The sequence below is a fragment of the Panulirus ornatus genome, chromosome 4 (assembly GCF_036320965.1).
Source record: "Panulirus ornatus isolate Po-2019 chromosome 4, ASM3632096v1, whole genome shotgun sequence".
Classification (NCBI taxonomy): domain Eukaryota; kingdom Metazoa; phylum Arthropoda; class Malacostraca; order Decapoda; family Palinuridae; genus Panulirus; species Panulirus ornatus.
Window position 1 is genome coordinate 62,557,589 of NC_092227.1, and position 18,452 is coordinate 62,576,040.

Consider the following 18,452-nt stretch of genomic DNA (forward strand, 5'->3'; position numbering starts at 1 on the left):
ATTCTTGCATTTATCTCCCTCACCATCCCATCCATAAACAAATTAAACTACCATAAGGACATCACTCACCCCTGCTTCAGACTGACCTTCACTGGGAACCAGTCACTCTCCTCTCTTACTACACATACACATGCCTTACATTCTCAATACAAACTTTTCACTGCTTCTAGCAGCTTACCTCCCACAACACATACTCTTAAGACCTTCCACAAAGCATCTCTATCAGCCCTATCATATGCCTTCTCCAGATCCATAAATGCTACATACAAATTTATTTGTTTTTCTAAGTATTTTTCACACCCAATCTTCAAAGCAAACACCTGATCCACACATCCTCTACCACTTTTGAAACCCCACTGCTCCTACCCTATTTGGTGCTCTGTACTTGCCTTCACCCTCTCAATCAATACCCTCCCATACAATTTCCTAGGAATAGTCAACAAACTTATGCCTCACCCCTATCCCCTTTGCCTCTGCACAGTGGCACTGTGCATGCATTCCATCAATCCTCAGGCATTTCACTATGATCCATACACACATTAAATATCCTTTTCAACCAATCAGCATCACAGTTACCCCCTTACTTAATAAATTTTACGGCAATACTGTCCAAACCCATCGCCTTGCTGAATTTCATCTTCCGCAAAGCTTTCACTACGTCTTCTCTCTTAACCAAACCATTCTCCCTGACCCTCTCACTTTGCACACCACCTCAACCAAAACACCCTACATCTGCCACTGTCATGAAACCTTCAAAATACTCACTCCACCTCCTCCTCACTTCAACACTACTTGTTATTACTTTCCCTCGTGCCCCCTTCACCGATGTTCCCATTTGTTCTCGTCTTATGTACGTTATTTACCTCCTTCCGAAACATCTTTTTTATTCTCCCTAAAGTTTAATGACACTCTCTCACCCCAACTCTCATTTGCCCTCTTTTTCAACCCTTGCACCTTGACCTCCTGCTGCTTTCTTTTAAACATCTCCAAGTCATTTGCGCTCCTTCCTTGTAAGTATCGTCCAAATGCCTCTTTACTCTTTCACTAACAACTTTACTGCTTCATCCCACCACTCGGAACCCTTTCTAATCTGTCCACCACCCACCTTTCTCACGCCGCGTGCATCTTTTGCTTGTGCAATCACAGTTTCCCTATATATATCCCATTCCTCAACCACTACCTTCTCGTCATTTACTTTCACCTATTACCATTTTACACTCAATCTGTCTTTGTACTTCCTCACACAAGTGTCCTTTCCAAGCTCACTTATTCTCACCACTCTGTTCTCTTCAACATTATCTCTTCTTTTTTGAAAACCACAAATCTTCACCTTTGCCCCCACATAATATTGATCAGACGTCCCTCCAGCTGCCCCTCTCAGCCCATTAACATCCAGTAATGCCCTTTGACCATCTCTCCTATTCACATATGTTTTTTTTTTTTTTCGCTGTCTCCCGCGTTTGCGAGGTAGCGCAAGGAAACAGACGAAAGAAATGGCCCAACCCACCCCCATACACATGTATATACATACGTACACACACGCAAATATACATACCTACACAGCTTTCCATGGTTTACCCCAGAATCTTCACATGCCCTGATTCAATCCACTGACAGCACGTCAACCCCGGTATACCACATCGATCCAATTCACTCTATTCCTTGCCCTCCATTCACCCTCCTACATGTTCAGGCCCCGATCACACAAAATCTTTTTCACTCCATCTTTCCACCTCCAATTTGGTCTCCCACTTCTCCTCGTTCCCTCCACCTCCGACACATATATCCTCTTGGTCAATCTTTCCTCACTCATTCTCTCCATGTGCCCAAACCATTTCAAAACACCCTCTTCTGCTCTCTCAACCACGCTCTTTTTATTTCCACACATCTCTCTCACCCTTACGTTACTTACTCGATCAAACCACCTCACACCACACATTGTCCTCAAACATCTCATTTCCAGCACATCCATCCTCCTGCGCACAACTCTATCCATAGCCCACGCCTCACAACCATACAACATTGTTGGAACCACTATTCCTTCAAACATACCCATTTTTGCTTTCCGAGATAATGTTCTCGACTTCCACACATTCTTCAAGGCTCCCAGAATTTTCGCCCCCTTCTCCACCCTATGATCCACTTCCGCTTCCATGGTTCCATCCGCTGTCAGATCCACTCCCAGATATCTAAAACACTTTACTTCCTCCAGTTTTTCTCCATTCAAACTTACCTCCCAATTGACTTGACCCTCAACCCTACTGTACCTAATAACCTTGCTCTTATTCACATTTACTCGTAACATTCTTCTTTCACACACTTTACCAAACTCAGTCACCAGCTTCTGCAGTTTCTCACATGAATCAGCCACCAGCGCTGTATCATCAGCGAACAACAAGTGACTCACTTCCCAAGCACTCTCATCCCCAACAGACTTCATACTTGCCCCTCTTCCCAAAACTCTTGCATTCACCTCCCTAACAACCCCATCCATAAACAAATTAAACAACCATGGAGACATCACACACCCCTGCCGCAAACCTACATTCACTGAGAACCATACTTATGTATATCCCTCTTATGTATATCCCTCTTTTTAAACCATGTATTCCCCATCACCAATCTTTTTTCAGCACACAAATCAACAAGCTCTTCACCATTTCCATTATTAACACTGAATACCCCATGTACCCCAGATTATACCCTCAACTGCCACATTACTCACCTTTACATATAAATCACCCATCAGTAATACCCGGTTTGGTGCATCAAAGCTGCTGACAGTCACTCAGCTGCTCCCAATACACTTCCCGCTCATGATCATTCTTCTCATGACCAGGTGGATAATCGCCAATAATCACCCATCTCTCTCCATCCACTTTTAGTTTTACCCACATTAATCTAGAGTTTACTTTCTTACACTTAATCACACACTCCCACAACTCCTGCTTCAGTAGTGCTACTCCTTCCTTTGCTCTTGTCCTCTCACCAATCCCTGACTTTACTCCTAAGACTTTTCCAAACCACTCTTCCCCTTTACCTTTGAGCTTCATTTCACTCAAAAGCTAGAACATCCAGGTTTCTTTCCTCAAACATAGTACCTATCCTTTCTTCTCTTGTCCTTTCTTCTCCTCTTGGTTACATCCAGACACATTCAGGCACCCAAATCTAAGCCTACGAGGAGGATGAGCACTCCCTGCTTGACTCTTCCTGTTTCCCCTTTTAGTATGCTCATTAGCATTCCGAGGTATTTAGTTTGTGTGTTGCTTTTGTGTTGATGTTATTGATGTGGGGAGTGAATGTCATGTGTGTCTTCTGTGATGTATAGAATGGCTGGGGTCCTGCAAAGTGGAGGAGACTATCCATTAAAGACGACTGGAGGTTGTGAGCTGGATTCATATATGTCTCGGGTTAAGAGCATGATTGAAGACTTCTGTGGAGATGCAGACACTCTTTTCTAAGTGAGCCATTGTCCCAGTAGTATAATGTAGTGCTGCATGTTAGATATTGTTACTGTGTTGTTAAGGTGTTATGATGTATTTGTGATGTCATGTGCTTACGAAAGAACCTTCATGTTGAGGCTTTCTTGAAGCATTGGGAGGTTGTGGAGGAAGAGACTCAAGAGACTTAGAGAAAGAGCTGCTCTTTGTAACTACATTATAGAGTTTTAGTGTTTTAGAGATGAGCCTTCATGAGTAACTCTGGCATGATGACCAGCTACAAAATTGGCCAGCCACTTTTTGTCACTGTTGTTGAGTGTGGTGTTAAGTAATTTTTGTGTGAGGAAGTGTTGGGAGACTGTTTCAATTGCTCTTTGAATGACTATTGCCACTAGTTCTGTGCAGGGGGAGTTTTGGTTGGTTGAATCTATCTAGGATATGTTGTGTGGGCTCAGTGTGTAGTGTGGTGTTAGAGTGTTTGGGTCTGAAGTCATGCTGTGTGGTTGAGAGTGGGATGTTTTGTTTGATTCTGTTGTGAATCATTTTCTCCGAGTTTGGGTACTGAGGATAGAAGCGATATATGGCTGTAGGAGAAAGGTTAGTTGAATGTTTGGAGGGTTTTAGGATTTGTATTATGTTGGCAAATTTCCAGTTGTTGGGGAATTTATTAAGGTAACTGTAGGTGCTTGGAGTGCAAGTGGGCCATAGTGTTTTATTTGAAAGTTTGATATATTGTTAGTGCCTGTAACAGGAGGGTCCCTCAAGATTTCAATTGGTTGTATCAGTGGGAGTGAAAGGTGGGAGGGCAAATGTTTCTGGATGACTTTTATGTAGGTTTTCATGAATTTCCTGTTTAGGATGGTGAATTTGTCTTTAGATTTTTTAGTTGTGTTCTGTATCTTTGTTTCTTCTTTGGAAGAAGGGATATCATTGGAATGGGTCAGGAGTGCTTCATGGGTTGAGAGAGGATTTTCTTTAATGTGTGCCAGAATTGGTTGCTGTGGGTCATGTGACTGACTTCATTGAGGAGGGAATGCCAATTTTTAGTTAGTCCTTCAGTGATTGGGTTAGTGATAGTGTTGTTTAGAGTTTGGATTTGATGTCTGATTTTTTTATGTGTTCTTTGCTGGATTAGTTGTTGTTGTTGATGAAGTGATCGGATTTTGAAGCTTTGTTTCATTGTACTGTGTTCAGGCTGGCCAGTCTGCTTTTCTGTAGTTTGTTTGAGGTTTTTGTAGTTGTGTTGATTCAGTAGGCTAGATAGAATGTCAGAGGACAATTTATGAAGTGTGCTCCAGATGGTCCTTGTGTGTAGTGCTGGTGAGCAGAGTGAGATGCCTGGTTAGATCAGTTGCTGGGTATGGCGAGTTGGGAGTCTGGTTGAATGAGTTGAGGATATGTTAGAGGTTGTAGTTTGTTTGAGTAGTTCAGCTTAGGGGTTATGGATGTGAGCATTTAAGACAGGTGAAATTGTGGGCATTGAACATATGGTATGGGATAGTTAGAGGATGGATTCGAGCAAATGGGCCTTTCTTCATCTGTATTTGGCACTACTTTGCTAACAGAGTAAATAGCAGTTATTTAAAAAAATATTTTCTTCATATTTTATTGCTGTTTCCCATGTTAGTGAGGTAGTGCCAGGAACAGATAAACAAGGCCACATCCACTTGCGTCCATTTTCTAGCTGTCATGTGTAATGCACTGATACCACAGCTCTCTATCCACAACCAGGCACCACAGATCTTTCCATAATTTACTGCATATACTTCAAAAACCCTGGTTTGGTGCAGACAGAACATAGTTGGCAGTATACCACATTGTTCCAATTCACTCTGTCCTGTGCATAGCTTTCAACCTCCTGCATATTTGGTCCCCAATCAATAAAAATCTTCTTCACTCAATCCCTACATCTGCAGTTTGGTCTCCCCTCTCTCCTTGTTCCCTCCTCTTCTAACACATATCCTCTTTGTCAACCTTTCTTCACCCATTTTCTCCATATGTCCAAACCATTTCAGCACACTCTCTGATCTTTCAACCACACTCTTCTTATTACAACACATCTCTTGTACCCTTTCATTACGTACTTGGTCAGACCACCTTACACTACGGATTGTCCTCAGACATTTCATTTCCAACACATCCACCCTCCTCTGCACAGCCTTCTCTGTAGCCCATGCTTTGCTTCCTGCTTCCATATGTATTGTTGGGTCTGCCATTCCTGTTTTTGCCCTCCCAGGAAACACACACTCTTTCCTCTCATTCTACATTACTCCCAGAACGTTCTCCTCCTCTCCGATTCTATGAATCACTTCCAATTCCATAGTTTCATTAGCTGCCATGTCTGCTCCCAGATATCTAAAATGCTTCACTTCCAGTTTTTTCCATACAAACTCACACCCCGACTAACCTTTCCCTCGACTCTGCTGAACCTAGTAACCTTTCTTATATTCACATTTACTCTCAATTTTCACCTTTCATGCACACCTCCAAACTAAGTGTCCAGCTGCTGCAGTTTCTCGCTCAAACATGTTAGCAGTGCTGTGACATTAGTAAACAGCAACGTTCTCCTTCCCAGGCCCTATCATCACCCACAAGCAACATGCTCACCCCTTACTCCAAGACTTTCAGATTTACTTGCCTCACCATTCCATCCATTAAGAAATTTAACTACCATGGTGAGATCAAACACCCATTCCATGGACCAACCTTCACTTAGAACGATTCAATGTTCTCTCCTACTCATACACAAGCTGTACACAAGCGTTACACCCTTGACAAAATCTTCTCTGCTTCTAGCAGCTTTCCTTCTACATCGTTTATTTTTAAGACCTTCCACAAAGCATCTCTATCAATCCTTTCATGTGCCTTCTCCATGTCCATAAATGCCACATACAAATCCATCAGTTCTTCTAAGTATTTCTCACATTTTTAAAAGCAAACATCTGATCCACACATTCTCTTATCACTTCTGAAACTACACTGCTCCTCCCCAATCTGATGCTCTGTACATGCCTTCACCTTCTCAGTCAGTGCCCTCCTTACAACTTATCAGGTATGCTAAACAAACTTATACCTCTGTGGTTTGAAATACCTCTATGTAGTGGCACTATACTTGCATTCTTCCAATCCTCAGGCACCTCACTGTAAATCGTACATACATGGAAAATCTTTACCAACCAATCAACAACAAAGTTACCTCCTTTCTTAATAAATTCAATTGAAATACTATTCACTCCAGCTGCCTTGTCACTTTTCATCTTTCTCAAAGTTTTCACCACCTCTTTTCTCCTCACCAAACCACTGTCCATGACTCTTGCTTCACATACCACTCTGACCAAAACACCCAACATCTGTCACTCTATCGTCAGACATATTTGACAGGCCTACAAAATACTCACTCCATCACTACCTGTTATCACTTCCCATTTAGCCTCTTTATGTATGTTTTCATTTTTTCTCTTGTCTTTCACACACTGATTACCTCCCTCCCAAACATCTTATTCTCTCTAAAGTTTACTGATACTTGCTCATCCCAACTCTCATCCCCCCCCCCTTTTTTTTTTACCCCTGCACCTTCCTCTTGACCTCCTGCCACTTCCTCTTATATGTCCCCCAATCATTTGTACTCCTTTCCTATAAGTACTGCCCAAATGCCTCTCTTTTGTCTTTCACTAGCACCTCTACTTCCTCATCCCATCACTCACTACCTTTTCTTATATGCCTACCTCCCACCTTGCATGCTACATGCATCTCTTGCACATACCATCACTGCTTCCCTAAATACCTCCCATTCCTCACCCACTCTCCTCATTTCATGTGCTCTTACCTTTTGCCATCATTCACTCAATCTCCCTTGGTATTTCTTCACACAAGACTTTTTCCAAGCTCACAGTCTGTTCTCCCCAACATTGTATCCTCTTTTTTGACAGCCTCTACAAATTTTCAACTTCCCTTCCTCAAGATAGTGATCAGACATCCCACTAGCTGTGCCTTTCATCACACTTACATCCAAAAGTCTCTCTTTTAAACACCATTCAATTGATATGTAATCCAATAGTGCCCGCTGACTATCTTCTCTTGTCACATATGTATACTTGTGTATATCCCTCTTTTTAAACAGGTATTCCCAATCGCCAGTGATTTTTTCAGCCCACAGCTCCACAAGCTGTTCACCATTTCCATTCATAACTCTAAATACTCCATGTGCCCTGATTATACCCTTCACTGCCTTATCACTAACCTTCGCATCTAAATCAACCATCACTTAGATCAAAAACTGCTGACACACTCACTCATCTGTTCCCAAAACACTTGACTTATGATCTTTCTTCTCATGGCCAGGTGCATAAGCATTAATAATCACCTATCTCTTATTACTATCTACATTCAGATTACCCACGTCAATATGGAATTTACTTCCTTTCATATTATCACATTCCCACATCTGCTTCAGGAGTGCTGGTACTCCTTCCTTATCTCTTGTCCTCTCAGCAGTCCTTTACTTTACCCTAAAGACATTTCCAAACCAGTATTCCCTTTTACCCTTGAGCTTTGTTTCACTCAGAGCCAGAACATTTGAGTTTCTTTCCTCAAACATACCACACGTCTCCTTTCTTCTCACATTGGTTACATCCGCACACATTTAGACAATTCAGCCTGAGCTTTTGAGGAGAATGAGTACACCTTCCTTGGTTCCTTCTGTTCCCTCTTTTAGAAATTGACTGATTTTGATAGTCAAGGTGTTACCCAGGACCTTTCAAAATGTCCCCGCGGTCAAGGCTGTACTATTTCCAACAGCAGGAAAATGAAGACTCCTTTTGAGTGATAAGTTGTTTGACAAAACTGTACTGCAAGTAATATAGTTTTGACAAAGATGTCTTTTCCCTTGCAGTGTAACCTTTTGCAGGTTGAGCCCTCCAACACTGGACTGAACCAGGGCGTATGAGGCAGCTGGGGTAAACAATGCAAAAGTCTGTTGGCCCTGTGTGGATACGGGGATTTTGTTTTGCTGTATATAACACTGAAAATAAACATGAGAGAATGAGGCTTTTTTCTGTGTCTGTTCTCAGTACTACCATGTTGATGCAGGAAATTGTGGAAGAGTACACAAAGAAATTTATGTATATAACTTTCATTAAAAAAGGGGGTGACTGTGTTGTGGACTGGTTGGTGAGGATATTCAATATATGTATGGTTCATGGTGAAGTGCCTGAGGATTGGCTGAATGCATGTATAGTGCCACTGGACAAAGACAAAGGTGATAAAGGTGAGTGTTCAAATTACAGAGGTATAAGTTTGTTGAGTATTCCTGGGAAAATATATGGGAGGGTATTGATTGAGAGGGTGAAGGCATGTACAGAGCATCAGATTGGGGAAGAGCAATGTGGTTTCAGAAGTGGTAGAGGATGTGTGGATCAGGTGTTTGCTTTGAAGAATGTATGTGAGAAATCCTTAGAAAAGCAGATGGATTTGTATGTAGCATTTATGGATCTGGAAAAGGCCTATGATAGAGTTAATAGAGATGCTCTATAGAAGATATTAAGAATATATGGTGTGAGAGGTAAGTTGCTAGAAGCAGTGAAAAGTTTTTATCGAGGATGTAAGGCATGTTTGTGAGTAGGAAGAGAGGAAAGTGAATGGTTCCCAGTGAATGTCGGTTTGTGGCGGGGGGTGTGATGTTTCCATGGTTGTTTAATTTGTTTATGGATGGGGTTGTTAGGGAGGGGAATGTAAGAGTTTTGGAGAGAAGGGCAAGTATGTAGTTGGTTGTGGATGAGAGGGCTTGGGAAGTATCAGTTGTTGTCCGCTGATGATACAGCGCTGGTGGCTGATTCGGGTGAGAAACTGCAGAAGCTGGTGACTGAGTTTGGTAAATTGTGTGAAAAGAAAGCTGAGTTTAAATGTGAATAAGAGCAAGGCGTGCAAGGAATAGAGTGAATTAGAACACTGTGGTGTACCGGGATCGATGTGCTGTCAATGGATTGAACCAGGGCATGTGAAGCGTCTGGGGTAAACCATGGAAAGTTTTGCGGGGCCTGGATGTGGAAAGGGAGCCGTGGTTTTGGTGCATTACACGCGACAGCTAGAGACTGAGTGTGAACGAATGTGGCCTTTGTTGTCTTTTACTAGTGCTACCCCGCACTTGTGCGGGGGGTGCCATTTTTATGGGTGGTGGGGTGGTGGCAGGAATGGATGAAGGCAGCATGTATGAATATGTAAATGTGTATATATGTCGAAATGTATAGGTATTTATGTGTGCGTATGGGGCGTTTATGTATATACATGTGTATGTGGGTGGGTTGGGCCATTCTTTCGTCTGTTTCTTTGCTCTACCTCGCTAACGCGGGAGACAGTGTCAGAGTATAAAAGATAAATAGATAAACCTTTTATTGCATTATTTTTTTTATTTTTTTTTTTATCTTGTTTTAGGGTGGCTCTTCGCAGTTATTAACACCAGATGTTGTGACTTGTTATTCGGCAAGATCACCCACTAGCCCAGTTGTTGACAATCACTACGGAGGAGCAGAGTCGACAACTGTGTCTGTTGGAGTGAGAGTTCGTCCTCTTAGTGACAGGTAAATTTTCTTTCTACCAGTTTTCTTCCTTAGTGTAACTCTTATTTTCCTATGTTAATTTCAGATTTTCATCTTTTTTCTCATGTTATATCTTTTCCTTTCATAAGTCTTCTATATGCAATTTGTGTACATTTCCTTCAATATGTTCTTTTGAAACTCGTCGCTGCCTGCTCTTTACTTCCTCCTCTTGAAACTTCCTTACCTTTTTTTTTTTTTTCATCTTCAATCTCTCTTATGCCTTCTTAGGCTGCTTCTCCTCCCAATTCTTCCTTCCTCATGCAAAATTTGAATGATTTCACCTCTCAGTTTCCGAATGATCAAGCTTCTTTTCTAAGGTATTTAACACATTTCAATTGTTTAGCAGTTTATCTTTACATCTCCCCAACTTCACATTTTTACTTTCATCCATTACCTCTACATCATCAGACTTGACTCATGCACAGTACATATTTATACTATCATCATCCTTTACAGAATTTGAATCCTGATAGGGTTTTTATCATGTCTACCCGACACAGTTGGTTTGGCTTGAGTCTTCTTGGGGTGTTTATAATATAGTTTGATTCATCCACTCTTTTCCCAATCACCCAGGGACCATAAAATCTTGCTCTCAAAGAATTTCCTTTCTGAGGCAATTATACCAACACTCGATCATGTGGTTTGAACTCTCTGCTTCTAGATTTCTTATCATACCATACTTTCATATCTTCCTGACACTAATTCATATTTGCTGCAGCAATCTCTCTAGCCCTGCACAATCTGTTTTTAAAATCTGAAACACTTCAGTAATCCTGGAGAATCACTCTTTGCAATCCACTTTTCTTTCAGCATACTCATTGGATGTCAAACTTCATGTCCATACACCAGCTCAGATGGACTAAAACCTGTAGATTCTTGTGTTGCATGTCTGATGGCAAACAATGCTAAAGGTACACCCTCATCCCAATCTACTGACAATTCCTCACATTACATTCTCAAAGTATATTTCAGAGTTTGATGGAATCTCTCTACAACTCCTTGGCTTTGTGGGTGATAAGCATTTAACACATTTTGTGTTATATGTAACCCCTTTGATATTTTCCTGAACATTACTGAAGTGAAATTACTTTCCTGGTTTGATTGTAATTTCAGGCGTACCCACCCAGGAGAAATGTCTCACTAACTCTTGCAATGTTTTGAGGATGTATGCTATGTAATGGTACTGCTTCTGGAAATCTGGTAGATGCACACATTACTGTCAATGAATACTGATTTCCTTTAAGTGTTTTTGGCAAAGGACCTATACACTAAAATTACAGTTTTGCTAAAAGGTTTACAAAAAGCAGGAATTGGCTGCAGTGGTACTGGCTGTCTACTCTGGTTGGGCTTACCTACTCTCTGACATAATTCACAAGTCTTACAGTACTGGGATACATTTTTCTTCATATTTGGCCAGTTGAAACAAATTAATAGTGTGTCATTTGTCTTCCTAACTCCCAAATGTCCAGACAAACAAGACCCATAGGCTAAAGCAGTAACATGTACCCTATATTCTTTGGAATAATCTGCTTTCTTACCTCCTAGTGATCAGTTGCTGGCATGAGCAGGCCTCCACTTTCTCATTAACACGTCATTCTGTACGTAAACTCTAACTGACGCACCACTTTCGCTCCCATTTCTAGCAGCTTCACTCCAACAATTTTTCTAACTCTCATCACTCTTCTATAACTTTGTCAACTCTTTCCTGTCCACAATAAACATACATCCATTTTTTTTTGTACAATACTCTTCCCAGTTCCTTTGTATTACCTCTGGTTACAGACTCCTCTTGATCATGTTTATCTCCTAAGTCATATTTAACTTCTCTCTTTAACATTGACCTGGTCACTACACAGGCTGGGTAAAGTTTCTTTATACTTTACATTGCTTGCTATCATTCTGATTCTGCTTAAAAGTATCCTCTACATTTTTATGTCATATGGTTCACCTCTAAAGTAGTCTCTACATCAAATGAATTATCACTCATAAAAGGCTTTAGGACTAATTTGTCACCAGCCAAATCATTCCCCAATAGCATATGTATTCCAGGTATGGGAAATTCCTCACATACTCCAACTTTTACCTGGCCAGCCACAAATCTACTCTCAAGATTCATATAATGTATTAGGATAGTCATCCCTAAACGTAACCCACTTACACTTATTCTCTCTCTAGATTAAGAGTCCTCTGTCCACCCTAATACATCTTTCAGAATTGAATACTGATTTGCTCTAGTATCTCTCAGTATTGAAATTTTCTTCCCAGGACTACCTTTAATCCCAACCTTTCCTTCAGTGATATGGCTCATAATTTACAAATTTTGGTTTACTCACACTGTACTCATTACCTCTTACATCACTAATATCCTGTGTCTTTTCCCAGGCAACAGTTAATCCTACAGTCTTTTTGTTTTTTAGACTGATATTTAGCACGTCCAGTTTCCCTACATCCCAAACATTTCATTGGTGGTCTCCTGTCTACTAGCATAAGGGTTATGATTGAACTGAGGTCTTTAATATCTGTATTGTGTTTGTTTTTGGAATCTATTCCTTACAGTTGTTGCTTATAGCTAGTGAGACCTTCCACAAAATAATGTTGACTAGGCTGTGTAACATTTGAATAGTTCTGATATTTATAATGTTTTGTCATGATTCCTTCTATTACTCTGTCTAACTCCACTTTGTTTGTGACACCTCTCCCTCATACATTTTGTGTGCCACTTCTGACTAGTCAGCCATCATGACCACATCCATCACATTCTTCACTCTACTCATATTTATTTCAGGATGTACAATACTTTTGAAATGTTCCAACTGGATTAGTTGTCTTATTTCATTCCTCGTCTCTACTTCCTCAGACTTACACCACCTGTCGATTTCAATCCACACTCTCTGCCACCTCAAGTTGAGTTTGCTTACTTGTTTTACTCAATGTCCCTAAACATCCTGTATACTTTTGCATACATAACCTCAGTTTTCAACACCGCTTCTTTGACAGCCTTATAATTCACTGATTCCATCATACTCAGACATACGTACACCTCTCGAGCCTTATCCTCAAGTTTTCTCTGCACCAAAAGAGCCCAGTCACTTTAATTCCATTTTTTGAAAGTTGTAAGTTTACAGACTAAAAAAAGAAGTCCTCAGCTTCTTTTTAAACTCAGGTAACTGATTTACTCTGTCATCTTTATCTCCAATTCCTCTTCTTGTGCCTGTCCTCTCATGTATTTCTAATTTCACTAAGTCTTACCTCTTTGTTAGCCTGTTTTATCTCTTCTGCTTTTAGTTGCATTTTCTTAAGTTCAAATTCTAACCTCAATCTCTCCATTGCAACCTATTTACTCATCTGCTTCTCACCATCACCACTATTTTCAACATCTATAGATTCCTCCAATATTGATGAGGACACCAATTGATCAGTAGATTCTCTTTGCATATCACTTTTGATATGTGTCCTCAGAGAAATTCCATAAATAGCTTCCACCTGCTTCAGCTCATCTTTATTACACTGGTACAGAATGTGAACATCCTTGAACTTCTTAATGTTATCTACCATTTCTAACCACAAATTTGATGCAAGTATGAACACTTGTTTATAGAAATCTTCGCCAGTATATTACACGAGAGCACAGTAGAGTACTAACCCACAATGGTCGGTTTTATATATCCTTGACAGGCCCCATGTTACGATCTAACCGCTTCCTTTAAGGGTGTATAATTAATCAGCCCATAGGCCCAGTAAGTCAGAACTCTGAAATGATGGCTTCTGTTAGCAGAGAGATTTTGGCTAGACATGGACTCCTTTACCATTTGGCTAATGTCTCCTGATGGCTGACTGCCACTTGATATATATATCCTTTCCCTTCCTACACTGGATGAATACCAAACACATGTCTATAAAAATTACAAAACTATATTTACAGCTATGAAAATAGATATATGCTCTCTGAACACACACATATATATATATATATATATATATATATATATATATATATATATATATATATATATATATATATATATATATAACATAATTTGCTTCAGATACAGTGATCTCTCTCTATTTATTTTACTTTGCAAGTCTTAGGCATATATAGTGGCCTCAATTTATCACATGATTCTTTGAAATTGCCAAGATGTGTACAGATAACATGATACATTCACCAGACAAGTGTTGTACAACATCCTATCAAAACCTATTCAGAGAGAGAGAAAAACAAAACATTCCAATACTTTTTCTACTTTTGTATGCATGTACTTTCTGTTAATTTCTGTTGTGTCTTACATGTTTCCTGGTCTCCAATAAATTGTAAAGATTATTTAGTAACATCATAATTGGTTTCCTGCATCAGTGAGGTAGTGCAAGAAAACAGAGGTAGAATGCCCCAACCACCCATATACACTTATATATTGGAAAGGATCACAATTTTGCGCGTGATCAAGATATTCCTATGAGTCCACGGGGAAAATGAAACATGAAAAGTTCCCAAGTGCACTTTCGTGCAATAATCACATCATCAGGGGAGACACAAGAGAGAAATATAACAGTCAGTTGATATACATCGAAGAGACGAAGCTAGGACGCAAAAATTGTCCAAACACCTCTCTCTTCTCTTTCACTGACAATCTTATTTCTTTGTCCCACCACTCTACCCTTTCTAATCTGTCCACCACCCACCTTTCTCATGCCATATACATCTTTTGTGCAAGCCATCACTGCTTCCCATGCCTCCCCCATTCCCCCTAAGTCATTTCCCCTTCATCTTTTGCCATTCTGCACTCAGTCTCTCCTGGTGCTTCCTCACACAAGTCTCCTTTCCAACCTCACTTACTCTCACCACTCTCTTCTCCCCAACATTCTATCTTCTTTTCTGAAAACCTCTACAAATCTTCACCTTTATATTTATTTATTTATTTTGCTTTGTTGCTGTCTCCTGCGCTAGCGAGGTAGCGCTAGGAAACAGATGAAAGAATGGCCCAACCCACCTACATACACATGTTTATACATAAACGCCCACACACGCACATATACCTTTACCTCCACAGAATAGTGGTCAGACATTCCTCCAGGTGCCTCTCTTAGCACATTTCCATCCAAAAGTCTCTCTTTTACACACCTATCATTTAACATCTAATTCAGTAACACCCTCTGACCATCTCTCCTGCTCACATACATATACTTATGTACATCTCTCTGTTTAAACCATTTATTCCCAATCACCAGTCCTTTTTCAGCACACATATCTACAAGCTCTTCACCATTTCCATTTACAACTCTGAGCAACCCATATACACCAGTTATACCCTCAGTCTGCCACATTACTCACCTTCACATTCATATCACCCATCACTATAACCCAGTCTCGTGCATTAAAGCTGCTAACACATTCACTCAGCTGCTCCCAAAACACTTGCCTCTCATGATCTTTCTTATGACCTGGTGCATAGGCACCAATAATTACCCATCTCACTCCATCTACTTTCAGTTTTACCCACATCAATCTAGAATTTACCTTCTTACAATGTATCACATACTCCCATAGCTCCTGCTTCAGGAGTAGTGCTACTCCTTCCTTTGCTCTTGTCCTCTCACCAACCCCTGACTTTACTCCCAAGACATTCCCAAACCACTCTTCCCTTTTACCCTGAGCTTTGTTTCACTCAGAGCCAAAACATCCAGGTTCCTTTCCTCAAACATACGACCTATCTCTCCTTTTTTTCTCATCTTGGTTACATCCACACACATTCATACACCCTAATCTGAGCCTTCGAGGAGGATGAGCATTCCCCACAAGACTCCTCCTTGTTTCCCCTTTTAGAAACTTAAATACAAGGAGGGGGAGGGTTTCCAGCCCCCTGCTCCCGCCCCCTTTAGTTGCCTTCTGCAACATGCAGGGAATATGTGGGAAGTATTCTTTCTCCCCCATCCCCAGGGTTACTATTAATTTATACACAAGCAAATCATATTTCACATTTTGACATGAAACAATCATACTTTTCAAAAGAATGTAATGTACCTTGGATAATGTAACTTGCATAGATACTGAACAGAATATAATGGATAACTGAAACAATTATTGGGAGAGCGGAGATGACTCTAACAGAAGGCATAGGGGATGAAATAAAGTGTTCAAGCTATAGAAGCATATGTTTGTTGAGTATACCTGGAAAATTGTATAGGAGGGTATTGATTCAGAGGATGATGGTACGTACAGAGCACTAGATCGTAGAGGAGGATGTGGTAGAGGATATGTGGATCTGGTGTTTGCTTTGAAGAATGTGTGTGAAAAATATTTAGACAAAAAGATGGCTTTGTTAGTGGCATTTATAGATTTAGAGAAGACATATGATACAGTTGATAGAGATGCTTTGTAGAAAGTATTTAGAATATATGGTGTGGTAGGTTAGCTATTAGAAGCAGTGAGAAGTTTTTATCTAGGATGTAAGGCTTGTGTATAAGTAGGAAGAGAGGAGAGTGATTGGTTCCCAGCAAAGGACAGTCTGTGGCAAGGGTGGGTGATGTCACCATTTTTGTTTGATTTGTTTATAGATTGGATGGTTAGGGAGGTAAATTCAAGAGTTTAGGAGAGAGGGGCAAGTATGCAGTCTGTTGGGGATGAGAGGGCCTGGGAAGTGAGTTAATTGTTGTTTGCCGATGATATAGCACTGGTGGCTGATTCAATTGAGAAACTGCAAAAGTTGGTGACTGAGTTTGGAAAAGTGTGTGAAAGGAAAAAGTTGAGAGTCAGTGTGAATAAATGTAAGGTTATTAGGTTCAGCAGAGTTAAGGGGCAAGTTAATTGGGATGTAAGTCTTGAATGGAGAAAAATTGGAGGAAGTGAAGTGTTTTAGATGTCTGGCAGTGGATTTAGCAGCAAATGGAGCCATGGAAGTGGAAGGAAGTCATAGAATAGGGGAGGGGGCAGTGAAGAATGTTTGGAAAGGGAAAATATTATCTTGGAGATCATAAATGGGTATGTTTGAAGTAATAGTAGTTCCAGAAATATTATATGGTTGCAAGGCATGGGCTGTAGATAGGGTTGTGCAAAGAAGGGTAATTGTATTGGAAATGAAATGTTTGAGGGCAGTATATGATCAAGTAAGTAATGGAAAGGTAAGAGAGATGTGTGGCGATAATAAGAGTGTGGTTGAGTGAGCGGAGGAGGGTGTGTTGAAATGGTTCGGACATATGGAGAGAATGAATGAGGAATGGCTGACAAAGAGGATATTTTGTCAAAAGTGGAGGGAACAAGGAGAAGTGGGAGACTAAATTGGAGGTGGAAGGATGGATTGAAAGAGATTTTGAGCAATCTAGGCCTAAGCATGCAAGAGGATGAAAGGCATGCATGAAATAGAGTGGATTGGTACAATTTGGTATACTAGGGTCAATGTGCCATCAGTGGACTGAACCAGGGCATGTAAAACCTCCTGGGGTAAACTGTAGAAAGGTCTGTGGGGCCTGGATGTGAATAGGGAGCTGTGGTTTCAGTGCATTGCACATGACAGCTAGAGAATGAGTGTGAGCAGATGTGGCTTTCCTTCATCTGTTTCCTGGCGCACCTCGCTGACATAGGAAATGGCAGTTCTGATTCCTGTGAGGTGGCTTGGCGCCAGAATTGAGTATGTGTATGTACATGTATGTATGGGAACATCGGTGAAGGGGGCTAATGGGGAGATTATAACAAGTAGTGGTGATGTAAGAAGGAGATGGAGTGAGTATTTTGAAGGTTTGTTGAATGTGTTAGATGATAGAGTGGCAGATATAGGGTGTTTTGAATGAGGTGGTGGTTAGGGAAAATGATTTGGTAAACAGAGAAGAGGTAGTAAAAGCTTTGTGGAAGATGAAAGCCAGCGAGGCAGCGGGTTTGGATGTTATTGCAGTGGACTTTATTAAAAAAGGGGTGACTGTGTTGTTGACTGGTTGATAAGGATATTTGATGTATGTGTGACTCATGGTGAGGTATTTGAGGATTGGCGGAATGCATGCATAGTGCCATTGTACGTAGGCAAAGGGGATGAAGGTGAGTGCTCAAATTACAGAGTTATAAGTTTGTTGAGTATTCCTGGGAAATTATATGGGAGGGTATTGATTGAGAGGGTGAAGGCATGTACAGAGCATCAGATTGGGGAAGAGCAGTGTGATTTCAGAAGTGGTAGAGAATGTGTGGATCAGGTGGTTGCTTTGAAGAATGTATGTGAGAAATACTTAGAAAAGCAAATGGATTTGTATGTAGCATTTGTGTATCTGGAGAAGGCATATGATAGAGTTGATAAAGATGCACTGTTGAAGGTATTAAGAGTATATACTGTGGGAGACAAGTTGTTAGAAGTGAAAAGCTTTTATCGAGGATGTAAGGCATGTGTGTGAGTGGGAAGAGAGGAAAGTGATTGGTTCTCAGTGAATGTTGGTTTGCGGC

General features: G+C 40.7%; 1 protein-coding gene across 1 annotated transcript in view; it reads left to right on the plus strand.

The window, feature by feature from the left end:
- LOC139766666 (kinesin-like protein KIF14) overlaps positions 1-18,452 on the plus strand; it is a 282,193-nt gene that overhangs the window by 25,851 nt on the left and 237,890 nt on the right. The window contains exon 5 of the mRNA XM_071695567.1: positions 9,870-10,015. Coding sequence (XP_071551668.1) covers positions 9,870-10,015 — 146 coding nt within the window. The remainder of the gene's footprint in view (positions 1-9,869; positions 10,016-18,452) is intronic.